Source organism: Pagrus major, chromosome 5 (genome assembly GCF_040436345.1).
Source record: "Pagrus major chromosome 5, Pma_NU_1.0".
NCBI lineage: Eukaryota > Metazoa > Chordata > Actinopteri > Spariformes > Sparidae > Pagrus > Pagrus major.
The window spans coordinates 4,817,108-4,838,262 of NC_133219.1; the positions used below are offsets into that span (position 1 = coordinate 4,817,108).

Here is a 21,155-nt window from a genome sequence, read left to right on the forward strand (position 1 = left end):
CAGAACTGAAGGTTTCCCAACAGAACATTGTATTGTAATGAGATGATCAACAGTATTCACTTCACCTGTTAGTTGCTGTATGAAAGTATTGTGATGCTGCCCATATACCTAAACCATTACTCTCAATTCAGAATAAAGTCCCTTGTCTTCAGAAAAAAGGTGGAAAATAGAAAGTGAGTAGTATAACCTCTCACTTGTCCTAGTGTAATTCTGCATTAAATCAGAGCCCTTTGTGTCAACAGTGTGTCTTACCTGGCTTAAGGGTTCACTGCTGAAAGAATCGATTTTGCTTTCTAACAGCTGACTATGACACCTTGCAGGCAGGGTGGCAGTGCCTCCACTGTGTAGACTTGTTCCCATCTGAGAAAAGGTTCCTGGGCTTTCCTTTGTGGGTGTAAGTGTGGAGAGGATGCAGCCTGAGTCTTCACCTTGAGTACTGATTTCTGCATCAGTAGAAATAGAGGAGTTGTCACCAATATAATAGCTCTGGAGTTCTGAGTCAGCACTGTCCCTGTTGTCTTGATTAAAGGGCGAACGTGATATGACACCAAACTTGCGTGTGCGTTTGCAGTTTGCTGAGCTGTCAGAGCACTCAGAGGCAGCTCTGTCCTGCAGCTGGTCTTCACAGCTCTCACTGCTGACAGGACTATTGACACTGCCATTGACATTATGGGGAGGGGGAGGAGCCTTTCGCTTGACTCGTCGCAGCATGATCAGGTAGATACAGCCTCCACTCCAGCACTGGTCAGCCAGGTAACTATAAGAAAAGCATTAAAGGGATAATGCTGTGATTACACATTGGGTCAAATATCATAATAAAATTACAGTCCTTACATCCATAGGTTAACATTTCCACCTCAGTGGGTGAGGTAATCTTGACATACAATACTGTACTACTACACAGTAAAAAACTGAGACTGGGGTTAAATAAAATGTAATAAGTAAATGATAGTAGTCTTTACATAAGACTGAAGTTTGGAATCCCATTGAGCTGATTTTTAAAAAAATTAATTTTTTATTAATATCTTGAATCAAGTCGTATTTGTGTAACTTTCATATATAAGACTGATTTATTTGATGCGATTATCTTGCCTCATTAATTAATCAATAGATTAATTGATCAATAGAGGTGGAGCCCCTTCTAACAAGTGCTTAATAATATGTCATATATGTGGTGAGAACGCTATGTTATTTGGTGCCCCATGTGAGGTGATTAAACCACCATTTCTGAAATAAAGGAAAAAGCATTTAATATTTGGAACTGTCCATTACAGGATGCCTGTCACAAAATCAAAATTTTCACTCCCCAGATAAAGAAAATGACTCTGTTGCTGACTGTATGTCCATCCATCCATCCATCCATCCATCCATCATCTCCCGCTTATCCGGGGTTGGGTCGCAGAGGCAGCAGGCTTAGAAGGGTATTCCAGACCTTCTTCTCCCCATCAATGCTTTCCAGCTCCTCCTTGAGTATCCTGAGGCGTTCCCAGGCCAGATGGGACATATAGTCCCTCTGGTGGGTTCTGAGTCTTCCCTGGGGTCTCCTCCCAGTTGGTTGTGCTTGGTACACCTCCCAAGGAAGGCGCCCAGGAGGCATCCTAACAAGATGCCCGAACCACCTCAGCTGGCTCCTTTCGACGTGAAGGAGCAGTGGCTCTACTACGAGCTACCATGGATGACGGAACTCCTCACCCTAGCTCTAAGTCTGACTCCAGCCACCCTACGGAGGAAACTCATTTCGGCCACTTGTATCCGCAATCTCGCTCTTTCGGTCACTACCCACAGCTCATGTCCATAGGTGAGGGTCGGAACGTAGATAGACTGGTAAATTGAAAGCTTCGCCTTCTGGCTCAGCTCCCTCTTCACCACGACAGTCCGGAGCAGCACCTCCATCTCACACTCCATTTTCTCATCACTCATGAACAAGACCCTGAGATACTTAAACTCCTTTGCCTGGGGCAGGAGCTCTCCCCCCAACCGGAGGGCATCCTGACCACTTCACACTCGGCTGCAAACCGCCCCAGTGCCTGCTGGAGGTCACAGGCCGAAGAAGCTAACAAAACCACTTCATCTGCAAAGAGGAGCAATACAATTTTGAGGTTTCCAAACCGGACAGTTTCCTCCCCACGGCTGCACCTCGAGATCCTGTCATTGAAAATCACAAACAGGATCGGAGACAAGGGACAACCCTGGTGGAGTCCAATGCCCACTGGAAACAGGCTTGACTTAGTGCCAAGTATATGGACATAGCTCTCACTTTGGTCATACAGGGACTGGATAGCCCATAGCAAAGGGCCCGGTAACTCATACTCTTGCAGTACCCCCCACAGTACTCCCCGGGGGAACCCGGTCGCAGGCATCCTCTAAGTCCACAAAAAACATCGAAATTGTTTGTGCAAACTCCCATTGTTCCCCTTGAATCCAAGGCTTCGACAATTGGCCGCAGCTTCCTTTCCAGCACCCTGGAGTAAACTTTCCCAGGGAGGCTGAGCAGTAATTGGTGCACACCCTCTGGTCCCCTTTCTTAAAGATGGGAACCACCACCCCAGTCTGCCACTCCATAGGTACTGTTCCAGACCTCCACACGACACTGACGAGGCGTGTCAACCAAGACAGCCCAAAAATGTCCAGAGCCTTCAGCATCTCAGGGCGAATCTCGTCCACCCCTGGCGCCTTGCCACTGGGCAGCTTCTTGACTACCGCAGCGACCTCTGCCAGTGCTATGGATGAGTATTTCCCTGAGTCTTCAGACTCTGCCTCCACCTCAGAGGATGTGTTAGTTGGATTCAGGAGCTCCTCAAAGTGCTCTTTCCACTGCTCGACAATATCCCCAGTCCGGATCAAAAGTTCTCCTCCATAGCCTCCCTGAACTCCTCCCACACCCTGGTTTTTGCTTCAGGAACCGCTGAGGCTGCAGCCCTTCTGGCCTCTCGGTACCCATCTGCTGCTTCAGAAGAGGGCCAATGAGCCTGAAAGGCCTCCTTCTTCAGCTTGACGGCCTCCCTCACCACCAGTGTTCACCAATGGGTTCTTGGGTTACAACGGAGGCTTGAAACATAGTCCACCTGGATTCCAAGTCCCCAACCTCCCCTGGAATGCGCAAAAAGTTCTTCCGGAGATGGGAGTTGAAGACCCGATGGACCAGGGCCTCCACCAGACGTTCCCAGTTCACCCTCACAACTCGTTTGCCAACAGGTGGTGATCAGTTGACAGCTCTGCTCCTCTTTTCACCCGAGTGTCCAAGACATACGGCCGCAGATCAGATGATGCGACCACAAAGTCGATCATTGACCTTTGTCTTAAGGTGGCCTGCTACCAAGTACCCTTATGGACCACCTTATGCTCAAAAATGGTGTTCATTATGGCCAGTCCGTGACTAGAACAGAAATCCAATAACAAAGCACCACTTGGGTTCAGATCAGGCAGGCCATTCCTCCCAATCACCTCCCTACAGGTTTCTCCAACGTTACCCACGTGAGCATTGAGTTTTTATGGGTATTCTGAGCTGCCGTTTGGTGCGTAAGCACAAACGACAGTCAGAGCCTTCCCCCCAGTGGCTTTCAGACACACAGAGGCGACCCTCTTGTTCCCCAGGGAGAACTCCAACACTGCAGCGCTCAGCCGGGGGCTTGTGTGAATCTTGCTCAAGGATACTTCGACATGCAACCGGGGAGCTGGGAAATCGAACCAGGGACCTTCCGATTAGCTATGGCATGATGGCTTTGAGCATGAAACTGTGTTGAGCAATGGTCTGAAACCACTGAAAGATGATTTTGCATGTTAAAGGGTAGGTTGCATGGCTCCGTCTTGGCTCTTTTTATATACACATATACATATACATATATATATATATATATATACATATACATATACATATATATACACACATATATATACATATACATATATATACACACATATATATACATATATACACATATATACACATATACATATATATATACATATATATACACATATACACATATATATATATACATATATATACACATATATATACATATATACATATATATATACATATATACATATATATACATATACACACACACATATATATATATATATATATATATATATATATATATATATATATATATATATATATAAATAAATAAATATTTCGTTCTCTCTGTCTTCTTTCATTTTATGTCTGAGAGGAAGACACAGGAAAACCCAGAATACTGACTCTGTCCCTTATAGACCTCGATTAGGCTAGAGATAAGGATTCATTGAAACCATTTTTTTTTTTTTTTAATTATACATGATAAAAACCCTGATGTATATATCTCAATAGAATAATAAACTCAATCTGTCTTTTTCTTTAGTATGTGGCCCAACAGGAAAATTAGTTCTCCAACCAAATGTTAGTGATAGAGATTTTATTAATGAAAAAATAAATTGGAATTAATGTTAACACTTTGAAATAACATAATGCAAAAAGAAAGTTAAATTGTATGAAGGCTCATATGTGATGTAACCATTTTTTTCCCAGAAGTACCTGTAAACAAACATTGTGATTTGGGCTATAGAATCGGACTGTGCAAACTATATTTCTTTGTAAGCTATCGCCCGGTGCCAGGCGGGATTCTCCTGCGGGCCTTGAGTCTGAATCATGTGATTTACAGGATTGTGATGAAGTACAATGATTTGTCAGGTTTTCAATTTACAGGATTTTTTGAAAATTGCATTGTGCTTACATTATATAAAGTAGTTTATCATTGCAATAATGTCCCCCTTCAAATGACTGGTTCATGGTTTCTGTTTTTATTGAAGTACTCTTACCTGGCTCCACTGACATCTACTCCCACCATCAGCTGCCCATTCAGTGACAGCAGTTCATCTCTCAACTTGATCCCCCCACAGTGGGCTGCAGGGCTCCTCTTCTTCACCTCTGTCACCCAGATGCATCCTACATCCATGATGGGGCCCTGGTCCCTCCTCCTCCTAGGGCCTCCCTTCTTTCTTCTGCCAGGGTCCCCAAAAATAGGGATGTTCCCAAAGCTGAGGCCAAACTCAGTGGTATCTCCCTCATCTTTACTGAGGGAAACGGCATGAACCTCGACATCTAACCCCTCTTTGCAGGAGGACAGGCTGGCTAATGGAGTTGTGTCACCCTCCATGAAGTTGAACTTAATGTACTCCACCAACTTCTGAATGGCAGCCAGACACAGGGACATGTCCTCAACATTAAGACTGTTAAAACTGCTTCTACTGCACACACTATCCCCTTCTCCATTCTGGCAGGAGTCCACAAGCTGGAGAAAGAAGAAGAAGAATGACAAATCAGTGAACAAACTGGGATAATAACATCAGATAATAAGGCTTTAACAACTATGCTTGCGTATTTGTTTTAACATTTTGAAACATTGCATGGTTTTCCATTCATGGTTTGATTTCTACCAGAATACTCATTTCATTTTAAACATTTATATTCAAGACTTATGCAGGGTGTGTTCCTGCAACACATTTTAGTAACATTTTTCAGTCGTCTGACACTCATCGGCTGACATAGGAGGTGTTATGTTTTCCTTTTAACCAATGCAGCTATCTACATTGACAGTTACATATGTTGAACATTTGTTTGAACTGTATTTTTTGCAATTTCACAAAGTTAGTCATTGTCACCAACAAGACATAAGAGAGACAAACTGAGTGACATAAATGTATATTGTGCAAATACTTGAAGGATAAGGAAAGCAACAGTCTATGTTTTTGCCACCACAAATCCTATGAAAACACCTAAACCAACAATGTGTTGTTCTGTTTCTCAATCACAGCCTGACTGATACTTGCGTTTTGGGGCCCATGCTGATACTGATATTTATTAATCAATAATCCCTCAAATGTGGTCATCAATCACTTGTGACAAAGTGACACAGATTTAACAATTTATTGCAACAAATGGAAAAACAGTTACAGTATTCAATGCAGATGGCTCCATTCCTAAGATGCTACCAGGTTTAGCTAGCATGCCAAGCCAAAATAGAGAATGCAACGCAGAAAATCCCCAAAACAACGGACTCTCACGCCAAGCTTAGAATAAAGACCATGCTAACCATCAGCCAGACAATCGAAAAATGTGTAGCAGCCTAGCCTGCTACAGTCTTAAGAAATCCTAATATTAAGAATAAAGATGCAAGCATGGAGTCCCTCTTAAAAAAGGTAATTCTACCGTCATGTGAATTATCTAAGTGAAGCGAAAGCCTACTGCGGACCTCGGCTATCGTGCTAATAATAAACATGGTGCATTTGAAGTGGTTGGCCAGTATGACCTCACTTGGGATGCAAACGAGAAGCAGTCATGATGAGGATTATTGTCTGTTTGTAACCATCAGTGCTCATAGCATTTTGAGTTGACTTTACTTAATTTACTCTCCGCAAACGTAACATCTGTCACATGGGAGCAATTCTAAATTCCTGGAATTTAAATCAAGACAGGGAGTCTGCAACTTTATTATTCAGGCTATGTAAGTGCACCATTTGGAAAGTGAAATTACATGTCTCAGATGACCACATTAGATTAACAATTCTATCAATAAATGAGATAGAAGAGCGTTCTTTATTAATGATATTAACAGTTGCCTTATTGTTACAGAACACTATGATTTGTTGCCTAGACCATAGGTTGCCCCAGAGAATGCATGCATCAGCAATTTACTTTACTTCCAAGAGTGCAGTAGATTGTAAATCTGAGGGAAGAGCAAGCAATTCTTCTGGCCAAATGTCAACAAATCATTGATCTTTGTAGATACCTCAAAACCAGTAGAAAGAGTTTTAGACAGGTCTAACAATCTACACTGGAATGATGTACCTTGGGAAGGATCTGCCTCTCACTGCAAAGATAAATTGGCCAAATTAAGACATCTGTTGTGTTTAGTTATAGGCACTGCATGAAACACACCTTAAGGGCTTCTTGAATACAAATCAACTTCTCAAAAGGGAGTGATACTTCAGTGTTTCCCACAGAATGGCTGTGTATTTGTGGCAGGGCATCAGTATTTGATGACCTGAGAATTAGACTCAAAAATCAACTATCTTTCCTCAGAATCGATTTAAAGAGCTTTCCTACATTACATAGCGTTGCTTTAATTGTCTAACTTGCTTGCGTAGCCTTTCTGATTTTTCTCTCCTTTCTGTTTTTCTCTCTACGAGCAACTGTATCTGCTCTTTCCATCAGCAGTAGGGTTAAAAACTTGCCCAAAAAAAACACATCCTGTATTTAGCATTTTTTCCCCCGTGATTCCGTTGCCATAACAGCAGCTGAGCCACCTGTGGAGTAGGCTTGATAATTATGTAGCTGATCAAAACCAACGTGCACTGAACTGCATTGCAACAACCAGGTACACCAAGTTTTTACAAAAAAAAAAAAAAGAAAAAAAAAGAAAAGCTAAAATGGGTCACCAATTGTACTTTGTCTTAACATACCTGGGCTTAAGTTAAATCTGTGTGTGGGAAACACTGTGGCAGCATTTGGTTACTGTCCAATGTGATGCCTAGAATTCAATCACTTTCAGAGGGCCATGGGTTGAGACACCCAATTTTAAAAATCTGTAAGTGTATCTAATGCATTGATCTAGTTTGGACTGAAGATAATTCCCCATGATGAAATCTTAGAGTTAAGGAACGAATGGCAACTTGCAATTATTAATTAGCAGAAGGTTAGTCTGACCCAAAAAATACTTTATTTTGCCCTTTGACGGTGAAGAGGTGCCACTGCGAGGAATAAAAGAAGATGAAGATGATAGATGACGGTGTATGAGGCTTATAATACTGACTACTTAATATTTCTGAGTTGCTTTGTCAATAGGATTTATGCAAAATTCCGGCCCCGATCATCAAGCCCTTCTCAACCTTTTTAGCCAATAACTTATCAACTATTTCTGGTTCTGTTAAAGCAGACTGGAGGCTATTACAGTCATTGGACACTTTTGAAAGAAAAGTTAAGCCCGCAAGAAAACATTAAAATAAACCAGTCATTGAAATGTATTGACAAAACAACAATTTGATGCTTTTTCCAAGCTCTGAGAAGCTGACAGGTGTGGAATAACTTCTTATTCACAAGCTGAGTGTGGTGGGGACACAGACCTGGGGGGGCTGTCTCTGCAATAACTGCAAGCATGTATCAATCTACAATTAGAGAATCTACATATGTTTTTCATTAAAATCAACGCAAAGATCATTCTGAAGAATTTTATTCTTGGAAGTCCCCTTTTCACTGCTCAATATTTCATTTTTTAGAGAGACGTGGGGAGACTGTCTAGGCTGAGATTGCCTCTAAGTTTTTGGCAGAGGCTCACTTTTTGGCAGAGGCTCACTGTAGAAGGCCTGATGCCCTGTCAAGTGTCTGCTTGAGAGTGAGATCAACAATGGACCTGTCCAGTCGTTGAATTCATTTTTGGATGTACAATGCTGCCTTTGTTGAGAAAGATTTGTGGTAATAGAAAAAATGAGAGCAACCATAAGACATTGGGAAAAAGAACATGTGCTCAGTTCACATCTACAGTCTGGAAAGTCTTCACATAAAGCAATGTCAAACTGATTTTTAGACTAGACTTAGTCTGGGATCACTTAACAACAGTTAACAAAACACAAGATACTTAAGCTAAAGTATCAGTATATTTTCTCGAGCTAAAGAAAATGATGCAGTTACAAATACTATAACACTAACGTCTTTGTGATAGAAACTATAGATGTATGATAACATTGTCCTCAGAAGGCTACTGTGGATGACAGCAGATGAGAGGAGGAGAGAGGGTATAAAGCACAAGAGTGTCTGCTCTAATTGGCTACAGCTCATCCCTGGCTCCCTGACCCTTTTGTGACTCAACCAGATATTTTGCTTGCTAGATATCCAGCGAGCACTGACAAAGCGTCAGTTCCTGGATCGCATCTTTGAACAATTCACACATACCGATCGTCGCTCACTGAAGTGCGCGCCGAACTGCCTCTGATCTGGGGGTTTTTGTCAGCGATCTCCAAAAGAGGGCGAAGACTTACTACACTGCTAAAATCCTCACAAAATGTACTTAAAACATATGCTGCTTGGTTGACTCTTGACCATCCTGATCAATTTTCTCTCAGCAGCAGGTGATAGTTTGTGTTTTCTTCCTGATCATGGCAGTGACGATATGTTTTTGCATATTTGTCATGCATTATTTCAACTAGGTCCTCAACTTAAGGTACCTCCATCTTCAGCCATGTTTTTTAGTTATAGTTTTCTTAACTGCAAGTGACATTACTCTAAACATATATTTGTCTCCAAAGTTTGTGAGTCTAATGTTCATTTTCCACAAGTGTAACACTTGTGAGAAATGTGAGTGGGAATTTTACCCCAATATTTTTTCCATACAATTTATTAGCTCTTGCAAGAAAAGGCTAATAGAGCAGCAGCCCCAAAAAACAGGGAAGTGCCCCTACCGACTTAACACATGCCTTTAAACACGGCGTGATTTTGGACAGAGCTGAACTCTGCGGTTCTGAATTTGGTGTGTGTGTGACCACATCATGCACGTCTGACAGCTTGGAGATTGAGTTAACTCCAACTATACAGTATGTTCATCAGAGCGTGTGCATGTATGTGTGTGGGTGTGTGTCTAGGTTAACAGAGAGGAGAGGCACTGGTGGTGATTAGTGTGTGTCCATCTACCTCATTAACCCAGCTCGTTTCTTCAGTGTGGATGAATAAGGTTGGCGCTAGTGTCCTATCAGCCGGTTAACGATGGCTGTTCTCGGCATTGTAGCAGAGGAGGAAGCAGAGTCGATGTTAGTGAAGAAAGCTGGGTGAGGAAAGCTGGGGGAAGAAAGCCGGGCTCGGTGGCGGTCCGTTTCTCTCTGAAGGAAATTCCTCACTTCTGCAGGGATGAAGGCTGGGTTGCGTAGCGTCTCCTCTGGATTCGAAACGTGTTTAGTAAACACAAAGCAGTCTGTGGCTCATCCAGCGAGGTTGGAGACTGGGGCCTAGGTGAAGGTAACTGCCGCTCAGGAGAAAGCTGGCCCTTTCAGCAATGTGTTACGATGGAACTGTGGTGGTCGTAGGTGTGTAGCTGTACTTAAACTCTCCTAACATTATGGCTGCTCTGCTGGAAATGTGGTGCGTTCAGGTGCACTTTCATCCAATGGGAGAAGACTGTTTTGTATCTGGAGAAACATAACACCCGGGTTTTGACTTACTTGACTGTAGGGTTTATGCACACTTTTCTTTGTTTCAGGATTTGTTTGTGCGTGGAGGCTGCATGTTAGGCTTTTAGTTTTACATGCAGGCTTCTATATTGTTAGTACCATGTGGTGAGGTACAAACAACAACTTTCAACATAGCTGAGTGAGAGGGATTGCACAGATTAACAGATTTTATTTGTGCAACTTAATAAAAGCTCTTAAAAACAAGGGAGAGCTAACCTTCCTTTAGTTTAGTTGGGTAACTGCAAGGTTCTGCATCTAGTCCTTGGTCTTCTCCCTTGTGTAGCGTAACTTAAGAAGGCCTACAAGTATTGTAATTAGGGCGCCAAATAAAACATTAATTATATCAAATTTATAAAAGATACCTCAGGGTTTTCAGCCTCAATAAGTGGGCACACCACAAAAGGTCCAAAGAATAGAGTTAAATAATAATCAAAAGAATGTCCACTTCCAGTTTAAATTTCAGTAATTATTAATCAAATCAAAATTTCAGGACAAAATAAATTCGACTCTTATTAACATAATCAACATACTTCAGCACAGTTCATAATTGTTCCTGGGTCATATAAGAAAACATATCAGAAATAACATAAATCAATTCATCCAAATTAAATATCCTTCTTGTGAATGTAAATCATCAGGTAAATGTCCAGCAATGTAGGGTGAATGGGAATTGATAAAATCTTTGGCTGTTACGGCCACTGGCAGGGTCTGGAAAAGATAGAAATAACCTTGGAAGAAAAATTATTTTAATCCCCTCCATTTTTGAGGCAATATTCATTAAAGGATTTAGATTCCATCTTCCAATATCAGATTTTATTCTGGAGAGTAAGGGATCATAATTAATGGATTCTAGTTGACCTAAGTCCTTTGATAGATTGACTCCAAGATTATTTATTGATAATTCCTCACCGATTTCATATCTTTCCCTGATTACTTGGTCTGGGGTATAATTAAAAAGGTAAGAACCTGTGTTTCATGTATTCATTCAATATGTAGCCCAACGATCAAACATACTCTGTAAGAGTTGACATGAGTTCAAGGAAGGATAAAGAAGGTCTGGACATGTCAAGACATCATTCATGAAAAGCGCTATCTTCTGCACTCCTCCCTCCATTTCTAGAAATTTTATATTTTCATCCTGTTTTATCCATAGGCTCAGAGGTTCCAAATATTATCCCATTTATTTTGATTCTAGCCGTTGGTTTGTTAAGTATGTACAGCCTGTATGGTGCTGATAAACATCTCATGGAAATGAAACTGCTCCAACAACCTTTGAAAGAAAGTCATGCCAGACAGAGTCGAAAGTCTTGTCAGGTTTGGTGAAGGTAGAGTTTGCATCCACAGAGGATAAAATTTGTCTTCTTCACCAAAAGCATAAACTAAAGGACCACTCTAGTTACTGAAAAGTATATCTACGTTTAACCAAATCACACACTGATCGAGTTGAACTTGCTAAGACTGCTAAGGAACACTGCTAAGGGAAATCCCACCAGTAAAAATGAAGTGGTCAGCTTACAAGAAGGGAGAATATGGAAATATGGACTGAAATGAGAAATGATTGAGGCAACCACATACGCATAAGCATATGATAGGTTGTTTAAATGAGCCAGGGAGGAAGCACACATGGGATCTGTCAGTTAGGTTATTGGCTGTTTGTGTGTCACTCGTAGCACGCTGCATTATTGACAGGCTTTTTATGTCACAGGCATTATGTGCATTCCATTGGTTTGAATTTAATGCATACAGGTGAAACTATCCAGCATTTTATCAAACTATTTTCTTATAGCTATCGATGACATGTCTATTGCCAATACATATTGCAATCATCTTAGATTTAAATCTCTCTCTCTCTCTCTGTCTCTCTCTTTCGGTCTCTCTCTCTGTGTGTCTCTCTCTCTCTCTCTCTCTCTCTCTCTCTGTCTCTCTCTCTGTGTCTGTCTCCCTCTGTCTCTCGATCTCTCTCGAAATGTAATTACACTACTTTTATTGCATGAAGTACTAGGCTACAATTGAGCCAATAACAATTATAATAGCTCATAGTAATTTTCAGTGTTCCTACAAAAATTAAGTTTGGAAAATACTTACTTTTAGCTGTTACATTTTTAAGGTTGGGCCATTTAATATTTAAGTAGAAACATGGGGGTGAACTGGATTAAGTACCTTATTACCACAATCGTCCTTGTTCAGGTCGTTGTCCTGCTGTGATCTTGTTGTCTGAGCCCCGGGCCAGTCCTCCAGTAGTTGAAGGATGCTGAGGGCGTTTTCCTGAGTGATAGGCATTCTGGCATTCTGGTGCTGTTGGGGGTCCCTCACCAACAGCCACTCTGATGCTTCCAACAGTCAGTACAGGTACAGGCACGAATGTGGGCCGATAGCCCCAAATCCATCTCTGTAAGAGAAATTATAGAATGTGAGATAAAAAAGTAAAGGAAAATAAAAAAGGACTAGTTGTTATTCTTCTTACCTTGCCAATCTGAGCTTCATAGCTATGTTAACTGATAATGTATTACAATTAAAGCCTTTTTAAGTTTAACAGGGAACTCAGCAGGGTTGCTCTTTGAGCCCCTTATTTTTGATTTTGGCATTTGAGCTTTTATTTTCATAGCGTTTAGTAGCCAACAGATATCAGGTGTGTCGAGACACGGGACTGAGCGTAAGTCGGGCTTTTCCATACACATGTGCTGACTTTGCTTGACTTGGATTGACTCAGCTTGTCAGTCCAGCGTGGCAGGAGTTTGCTGTTTTCTCCCTCCTTGCAGTATTATAGAAAAATTGCTCTGCTAATGCGATAATAAACACATCTAATTTCCCAGAAATTCTTCATAATAAAAGTCCCCTGGTAATAGGTCATACAGTTTAAAAGCTTTTATTATGAAGCAGCAAAACCAGGAAATTTCACCAGCAGTAACTGAATATTTCTGACATAACAAGACTCTGGTTGAAAGAGTGGACAGACCATGGTGTTGCAAAATGGAGTGATATACTTCCTAAAGATCCCTTTAACCCTGTACAAATCTCCAACTTTATCAGCAACAAAGCACCCCAGACCATCACATTTTCTCCACCATGCTTGTCAGATGACATCAAGCACTCCTTTGGCATTTTTTCATTGTTCTGCATCTCACAAATGTTCTTCTGTGATCACAGACTTTGTCTGTCCATAACACTTTTTCCAGTCTTCCTCTGTCCAGTGTGTTCCTATGCCCATCTTAATCTTATCTTTTACTGGTCAATGTCAGATTTGGCTTTTTCTTTGGTACCCTGGAGTCACCTCCACACTGTTGATTTTGAGACTGGTGTTATGAAGCTGCCATTTGGGGAATTGTGAGGTGCCCGTTTTTCAGACTACAGACTCCGATGTGCTTCCTCTTGCTCAGTTGTGCACCAGGGCCTTCCACTTCTCTATCTATTCTGGTCAGAGCCAGTTTGCTCTGTTCTTTGAAGAGAGTAGTACACACTGTTGTATGACATCTTTAGTTTCTTGGCAAAGTCTCACATTGAATAACCTCAATTTCTGAGAACGAGAATAGACTGATGAGTGACAAACTTGGATTAGCCAACACAATGTGTTTATGGACTACAGGTGCGATGGTTGCTGAAAATGGTCTCTGTACACCTATGGAGACATTTCATTAAAAATCCTTTTCCAGCTAAAATAGTATTTTACCACATTAGTAATGTATTGGCCAAAGTTGGGCCCATGGGCCATGGTTGGCCCGCCATAATGGTATACAGTATTTGGCCCACCAGATGTATCTACTGAAAAAAAATTCAGTTAATTTATAAAAATAAATATACATCACAGTTTTATTTTTTGTGAGGTAAAAATGCTCTTTATACATGTAGGATCCTTAATCATATATATTTTTTCTTTTAAATCTAAGGGAACTTGGGATTAATTTAGCATCTTAACAATACAAAAGGTGTTTAGTTTTGGCCTGTCGCCCACCATTAAAATTCAGTTTCGACCCTCCAAGGGGAAAAGGTTTGGGTACCTCTGGTCTAGACTGTATTTCTGACCAGTTTAATGTCATTTTATCTAAAAAATGTTGCTTTTCTTTCAGAAACAAGGACATTTCTAAGTGACCCCAAACTCTTGAGTGGTAGTGTATATCTTTCACAATTCAATCTGGGATGTAATTCTAAGAATAGTACTCAAGGGGTTTGTTTTGTATATTGTTGCCCTTTGATCTTTTGATCTCTTGTTGTCAATTTAAACTTATTCAGGAAAAATATAATAAAAGAGATTTGCAGAGTAATCTAGTTTAACAAAAATTTCATTGGATAAGTCACAGCTTCAAAACAACATGTATTTTTTTAGTATAATGTTTTTAGAGAAATACAGAAACTGTTGCAGACAGGCACATAGAACCAACTGGGTTTCAGGGGAGAGATATATAAATGAATGTTATTATATGTGTGGCATGATTATAATATATTTTGTCTCTGACATGATCAAAACATCAACTGCAGGTAATCTGACTAACTACTTCGGATTTACCACAAAACCTTTTGTGGTTAGTCATACGTGGTCAGAAGTATATGTGTGAGTCAAAGTTGTTGTTATTCTGCAGTTTCTATTGTAATTCAACATGCATGTTGGAGACTAGGGTTGGTCGATAATTTGTATTGCAATATTGTCCAAATGTGGTTACTTGAGATGACCAATTGACAATCCGATCACCATAGGGCAGTGAGATTAGGGGGTGGGGGGCAGGAGAGTTACATCACAGTACATCCAAGGAAATCTTGTATGGATGACTTGAGCTCAGCCACCTCACAAATGGTTAAAACTACAAACAAGCACAATTAGGACAATAACCAAAATAAACCACCATGTTCTGAACAAACAGTAACAATTAGAAGTTACACCTGTGAAACACAGTTGAGACACATGATGTCATGAAGTCATGGAATTAAAGGTGGGATAACTGATGAGGCTTCCCAAGTACTTTAGAGCAGTGTTTTCTGTGGGAGAGAGGCGCTCCTGTTGCTGCAGACTTTGGGCTTTTTAGCTTCAAGACCTGAAGTAAAGGAAAAAAAAAACTGAGCGAAGCATAAAACAGTATGCCCCCTTCACGGAGCACAGACGTTTTGGTGAGAAGGGCACATGGAGAACTGAGATGCTGGGTGTCAGACCAAAGGAAAAGAGACAGCAAACTAGTTTGTAAATAAGGATTTAAAATTCACTCATCACTCAGGCTGATTAACTGGCCTCAGTGGGCGGACATGCCCAATTCTCTAAGAAGGGCTCCTCTCTGAAGTGAGGAATCTGGTTTAACCCTTCATCTACACCCTTAACTACAGACAGAGAGCGAAGTGTAGCCACATCTGTGGCAGATATAGACAAAAACGCAGGCTACCATGAGACCACACTTTAATGACTATGCAGAGCTTGGGCTTCAAATAAACTGTTGGGCTTTGTGGTACCATATGTCTCTACTATTCCTGTAGATTCTAACCAAAGGAAAACAGGGCCTGCCCTGTGCTGGCCCTAGCTGAACCATGGGCTGGAAGAGGAGGTGTCGGTTTACAAGTACGTAGTGGAGGTGAGAAGTTGAATCTCAGGAGGACGAAGCTTTTGTAAATGTAATGTCGGGAGGTAAGGACAGCATTACAATACCATAATAGATGAATAAAGGGAGAGTGTCTGGGAGATGAATTAGAGCTTTTCTGGGCTTAACGAAACATGTAATACTCAACTGATTTTCGACTTCAGTTCAGTTTTCTCAGTATGGTTAGCCTGTTAGCACATTTACACTGAAACTAGCATGTGAAAGGGTTTTTAAAATGTGAGTTAACCTGCTAAACATAGGTGATTAGGGTTGGGTACCGTTCACATTTGAACCAATACCAGTTCCGATACCCCTACCTGGAATTCAATACCGGTACCGAGCAGTACCTTTTTTTGGTACTTTAATCTGTACCAACAATAACAACAATAAAAGGTTTTTCTGTTCTAACCAGCTAAATCATTCACTTGTAGAGTCGATATATCATGAGCCATTTTTCTAGTAACAATGCACATCACATCAGTCAGTCGTAAGTTTTATTTCAGTGGCGTCTTGCTATATTGCATATGAATCTGTAAAATAAAATACTTTTTGAAGTTAACTGCTACATTTAGCTGTTCCTGCTCATCAACCTAGTGCTATAATGAACAAATGTAATAGAAAACACCAAGATGTATATGTGCTGCTCTCTACTGGCATGCAACGTCTCCACTAGTGGTGGCTGTATTTCAAACCGAATGGGGATTTTGAGTTTGCGTTTTAACCCCTTGAGCTTCTTGTAGTAGAAGTTTTGACGCTACAGCAGCAGATTGAGTTAATTATGTGAAATCTGCAGTTATAATTTAGTTTCCAAAGCATATGAAATACTGTATATGCCTGTACATATGAGCACACGTATAATTGTATTTTACGCATGTGAATTAAAACATATTGTTTGTAAATATCCTTTAATCATGGTAGTGATGCTAACCCCCATTAGCGCGTTAGTGGGAATTCTTATCGTGTGTTAGCATCAAGCTAGCGGGCTGACTGCTTGTTATATAATATCGTTTCAGGAATCAAAGAAAGCATGCTGTAATAATTCCTCGTATACTGTATGCAGTTGACATACTGTTGGTTTCATAACCAGGTTTCGAACATACTAATAAACATACTGTTGTAGTCAACTAAACTTTTTTTTGAGGTTTGGGGAGACGTCTCACTCTGCATCCCTCTCTATAATGTTATTGTAAAGATGCCACTCAGGTACCGAAATTTGGCACCGATTGATTTCATGTGAATTGCTACTCGGTAGTACTGACCTAATTTGGTCGTTACAGGAGTCCGGTAGTACAGGAGTCCAGTACCCAACCCTATAGGTGATTAACTCACACACCAGGGAACAGTAGAAAGCAGCAGATCATATACCTCATTGTAATACATCCAGAAGCGTTAAACTTGTTTTGTACCGATCAGGCAGCTGTCAGGCACTGAAGCCAATCCAGTGGACACTTTTATAATATTTTTCACTTCAGTCTCTCTTTCAAACTCAGCACAGACTGATCGATGTTCAAGTGCTAATCGAATCGAGACGAATGGAAAAGTATGAACAAGCAAGTGGCCTTTAATTCATCACATGTCAAAGCATTGCGCTTGAAGAGTGGCAAATATTACTTGTTCACCCAGCTGTTGTGTTCACATTACAGCCGATCTGAGGTGGAGACATGAATACCCATGACTACTGCAGAGTCAATTGACCCTTGTGTGAATGCCGATTGTACACATTCTCATTGAAGACAAAAGCCAGATGATAGTGGGTATTAGTGGGTTTTTGAACTAGTGTAAAAGCGGTATTTGTGGCTCTACAAGAGCTTTGTAAAATCTGAGAAAATTACTCTGATGATGTAATCTGACAGAGATGCTAAAAAGATGTTTTAAGGAAGATTTAGGATCCAGTGTATTTGGAGGCAATTGGCGACTTTTTAAAATTTATTTATTTATTTATTTCCTGTATTTCATGCCTTTATTCAACAGCTAAAATTGATGACAATGAGGGAGAAATGAGGGAAAGGAGAGATAGGGAATGAAATGCCATAAAGCTCCTTTTGCAGTTCATACTCAGCAATATAAACCCAAGGCCACCAGGGTGCCATTCATTTAAATGTGTCTCTCAAAAGGTCCCTAAGCTTCACCCTTTGTAGAAGTGCAATACTTAAGACTACATGGAATAGCCCTGTAATATAATTACAGCTAATCATGTCTGTTGTCTCACTGTTCAGAATCTTCTCTAACATTCCTCAGCATCTTGACTGCATGAGCCAAGGAAATTTTGTAGTACACATGCACATGAATCTTTTACTAAACAAAAGGGGCGAGAACAGATAAACTACTGTTAACCAATCACATAGTTCAGAAAACTGAAAACTGTTTGTGCCAGCTGCACTGGGACTGGCAATCCTAATGTGGGTGTGTGCAGAAAATTCAGCTGACTATTCAGCTTTGTGCATCACCACAGAACGCAGGCAAACTATTCTCCTATGCTTTATTTAGAGAACCACTGGGAAGGACACAGACTGAGTTGGCAAAAAAAACCTGGACTAAAAGCCAAGAGGATATAAAATACAATCAAGAGTGCCTATAAAATTACTATAAATTAAAAACATATGTACAAATACATAGTAAATACAAGCCTGATTCCAAAAAAGTTTGGATGCTGTATTAAACCTGGATACAACATAATGTGTCAATTTGCTAATGCTTTTTGTTGTATGCAATTGAAAACAATGAAAAGTGCCTGTAAACTAAGTTTGTTGCTACATCTACAAAGATAAGCTGTGGCTCTACCATAAAAGCGAAAGCCATTTATCAACTAGGGTGCTGCTGTGAAAAAATAGCCCACCACCTAAGTAGCCTGGGACAACACTGGTAATACCCGGTACACAGGTTTTTTACAAGACAAAGGCATTTTACTTGTGAAACACGAGTTGACTTTCACAATGATGGAGGCTAGTCACAGGAAATGCTATGTATATATCACTCCCACAGAGTTTAAAAGCCTGCAACTCCCCTCCAGTTAGTTAGAACTGAAGAAGCCTCTTGGATGAGAGGTGAAACGTCTTTCAGAAACTGAAACAAGTCCAGTTGCCTACGATACAGTACTTAGATTTACCATGACCTGGATGACTGAGAACCTTCATCAACAATACACAGCACTTACCATTACCATTCATCAAAAATGCGTCTAAAGGGCAAAACAACTGTCATTATTGGCATTTATTGACAGTCGGTCAATCTTAAATATGTCAGGGAATAGTTTACAGCCTGTGGAAGTAACGTTAATGGAACAAGAAGGAACTGTTAGATGAAGTAACCAATTCCTTTTCCCTCGTTAACGTTATCAGATTCCCTATTAGCACTGGGTTTAAATCCAAAATATTGCCAAATAGGCGCTTTTGCTTTTCAATTTGAAAACAAATCCTCTGCCATTATCTTGTCAGTCAACTGTCCTTGCACGATAAGTGAAATGTCACTGAAATGCTACTCTGTGCAGCGACGCTGCTGATGGTGCTGCTGCACAGAGCAGACCCTGGTTAGTTGTAGCATCGATTGTCCAACAAAGTATTGACTTCTAAAGAAGCAAAACCACGGTTGGTGTGGTTTACGAGTAATGTAAACAGTCTATGCCCAACCACCATGTGACCGTTGTGCACGTAACCTAATATCATCAAACGACTTCTCTGGTCCTGGGCTCATCTGAGATGAACTGACTCAGTCTGGAAATGTGTGCTGTGGCCTGATGAGTCCACATTTCAAAATGTTTTTGGAATCATGGACATCATGTCCTCCAGGTAAAGAGGAAAAGGACCATCCAGATTTTTACCAGAACAAAGCTTAAATGGTATGGGCTGTGTTAGTGCCCACAGCATGGGTAACTTGCAATTACGCCCATACACAATACACCTGAAACCATCAGAATGATGTGGGACTTTTTCAGAATTTCCTCACCAACATTTTGACTGATAAAGGCATTTTGAGTTCAAACAGACAAAAATACCAGTTTTTTTTTTTACATTTGATGTCATTCTATCTACTTGTGAGAAGGTATGTGAAAAACCACATATCCCCAGGGGCAAAATCAGTAAGTAACGTTCTCTGGGAATACAAAGATCAAATCCCCAGGGTTCCAAGCCCTACTTGCCAACAATGTGTTAATTCATGCAAGTGGTGTGTTTTCAAGTGCAGCTTGTAAATTATAGTAAAAAATTATTCAAATGCTTGCATTGCATTTTTTTAATGTCCAATCATAAAAAATCTTAGTACACATCTTCAGTAGAGACGTGGAAATGTCTTAATTATAAGATGCATCGTGTTGTGGGCGTGGAAGATTCTGCATTCATGCAGAGACAGAGCACAATCAGGAGACTGCAGCCTATGTTGATTGTTGATTTTCTAGCCTCGGCTGGAGGCAAAACTTCGCTGTCATGCTTTGAATTGTTGGCAGACATTAGGCTAACGTCACTTAGGCCTTTGTTAGGAGATATGTCGGAGGGAGGCAGAGATCAGCAGCGTATGATAAAAAGACCCTCCCAGTATTTTGAAAGCAGACATATTGGGGCATATGTCAATGATTACAAACTTGTTGGGAAGGGCCAACTAAACAGAACACACGCTTTTGTGCTTCACAACAATTCCCCTAAAAAATACAAGTGTTGTCACCAACTCTGCAGTAGAGTCATGTGAGATGTTTGCCACATTCAATGAGTGCCCTGTCTAAGAGCTGCGATGTGAAAATGATATTTTTGTAGATTACAGCAAACTTGTAATGCATTGTAGACTGATTTGTTTTGATTTGGTAATTTTTATGTACTGAGGTGGGTCACACAAAGACTGGTATTGAAAAGATGCAGTTTTCATAATATTGTAGACTTTTGTAGTCAGATTACTGAAAGGAAGTTCTGTATAAAGAGGGAATTTAGATTTATCTTACTACTTGTATTAAACGACGTGAAAGTAGGCCGTGTCAGTAATATAGAAAAATAAATGATGTGTTCAAATCTTTGACAGGCAAATTGTGATTGAATCGAATAGTGAGGCCAGTGAAGTCACTCCTTTAATCTTGTTTAGGAATAGGCCTCCCAAAGCATTTTGACCCCAATCAGTAGGGGACGTCACAAATGTGAAAATTTTATGTGGGCTGCATGGATTTGTCCGACCTAGGGACATGAATCAGTCGATGCATGAAATTTGGTAGCGATTGATTAAAGTGGGCATGACTTATTACAAAAGATCTAAATGTACAGACATGTCACATTCCAAAAGGTCAATTTTTTTTTTTATTCAGAATTCTGTCACTATTTTTTCAATATGCAAAATCTATTAACGTATTTCCACAGGTCTTCATTCAGATATTACCAAAATTGACACACATTCTATTGATATTAGATCACACATTTCAAATGG

General features: G+C 40.5%; 1 protein-coding gene across 2 annotated transcripts in view; it reads right to left on the reverse strand.

The window, feature by feature from the left end:
• Window positions 1-21,155, reverse strand: part of pdzd2 (PDZ domain containing 2) — a 105,195-nt gene that overhangs the window by 64,868 nt on the left and 19,172 nt on the right. For both annotated transcript variants that reach the window (XM_073465315.1, XM_073465314.1), the window contains exons 2-4: window positions 12,364-12,592; window positions 4,807-5,279; window positions 253-757 (exon numbers count right to left, since the gene is read on the reverse strand). In XM_073465315.1, coding sequence (XP_073321416.1) covers window positions 253-757; window positions 4,807-5,279; window positions 12,364-12,483 — 1,098 coding nt within the window. In that variant the 5' untranslated portion in view covers window positions 12,484-12,592. The remainder of the gene's footprint in view (window positions 1-252; window positions 758-4,806; window positions 5,280-12,363; window positions 12,593-21,155) is intronic.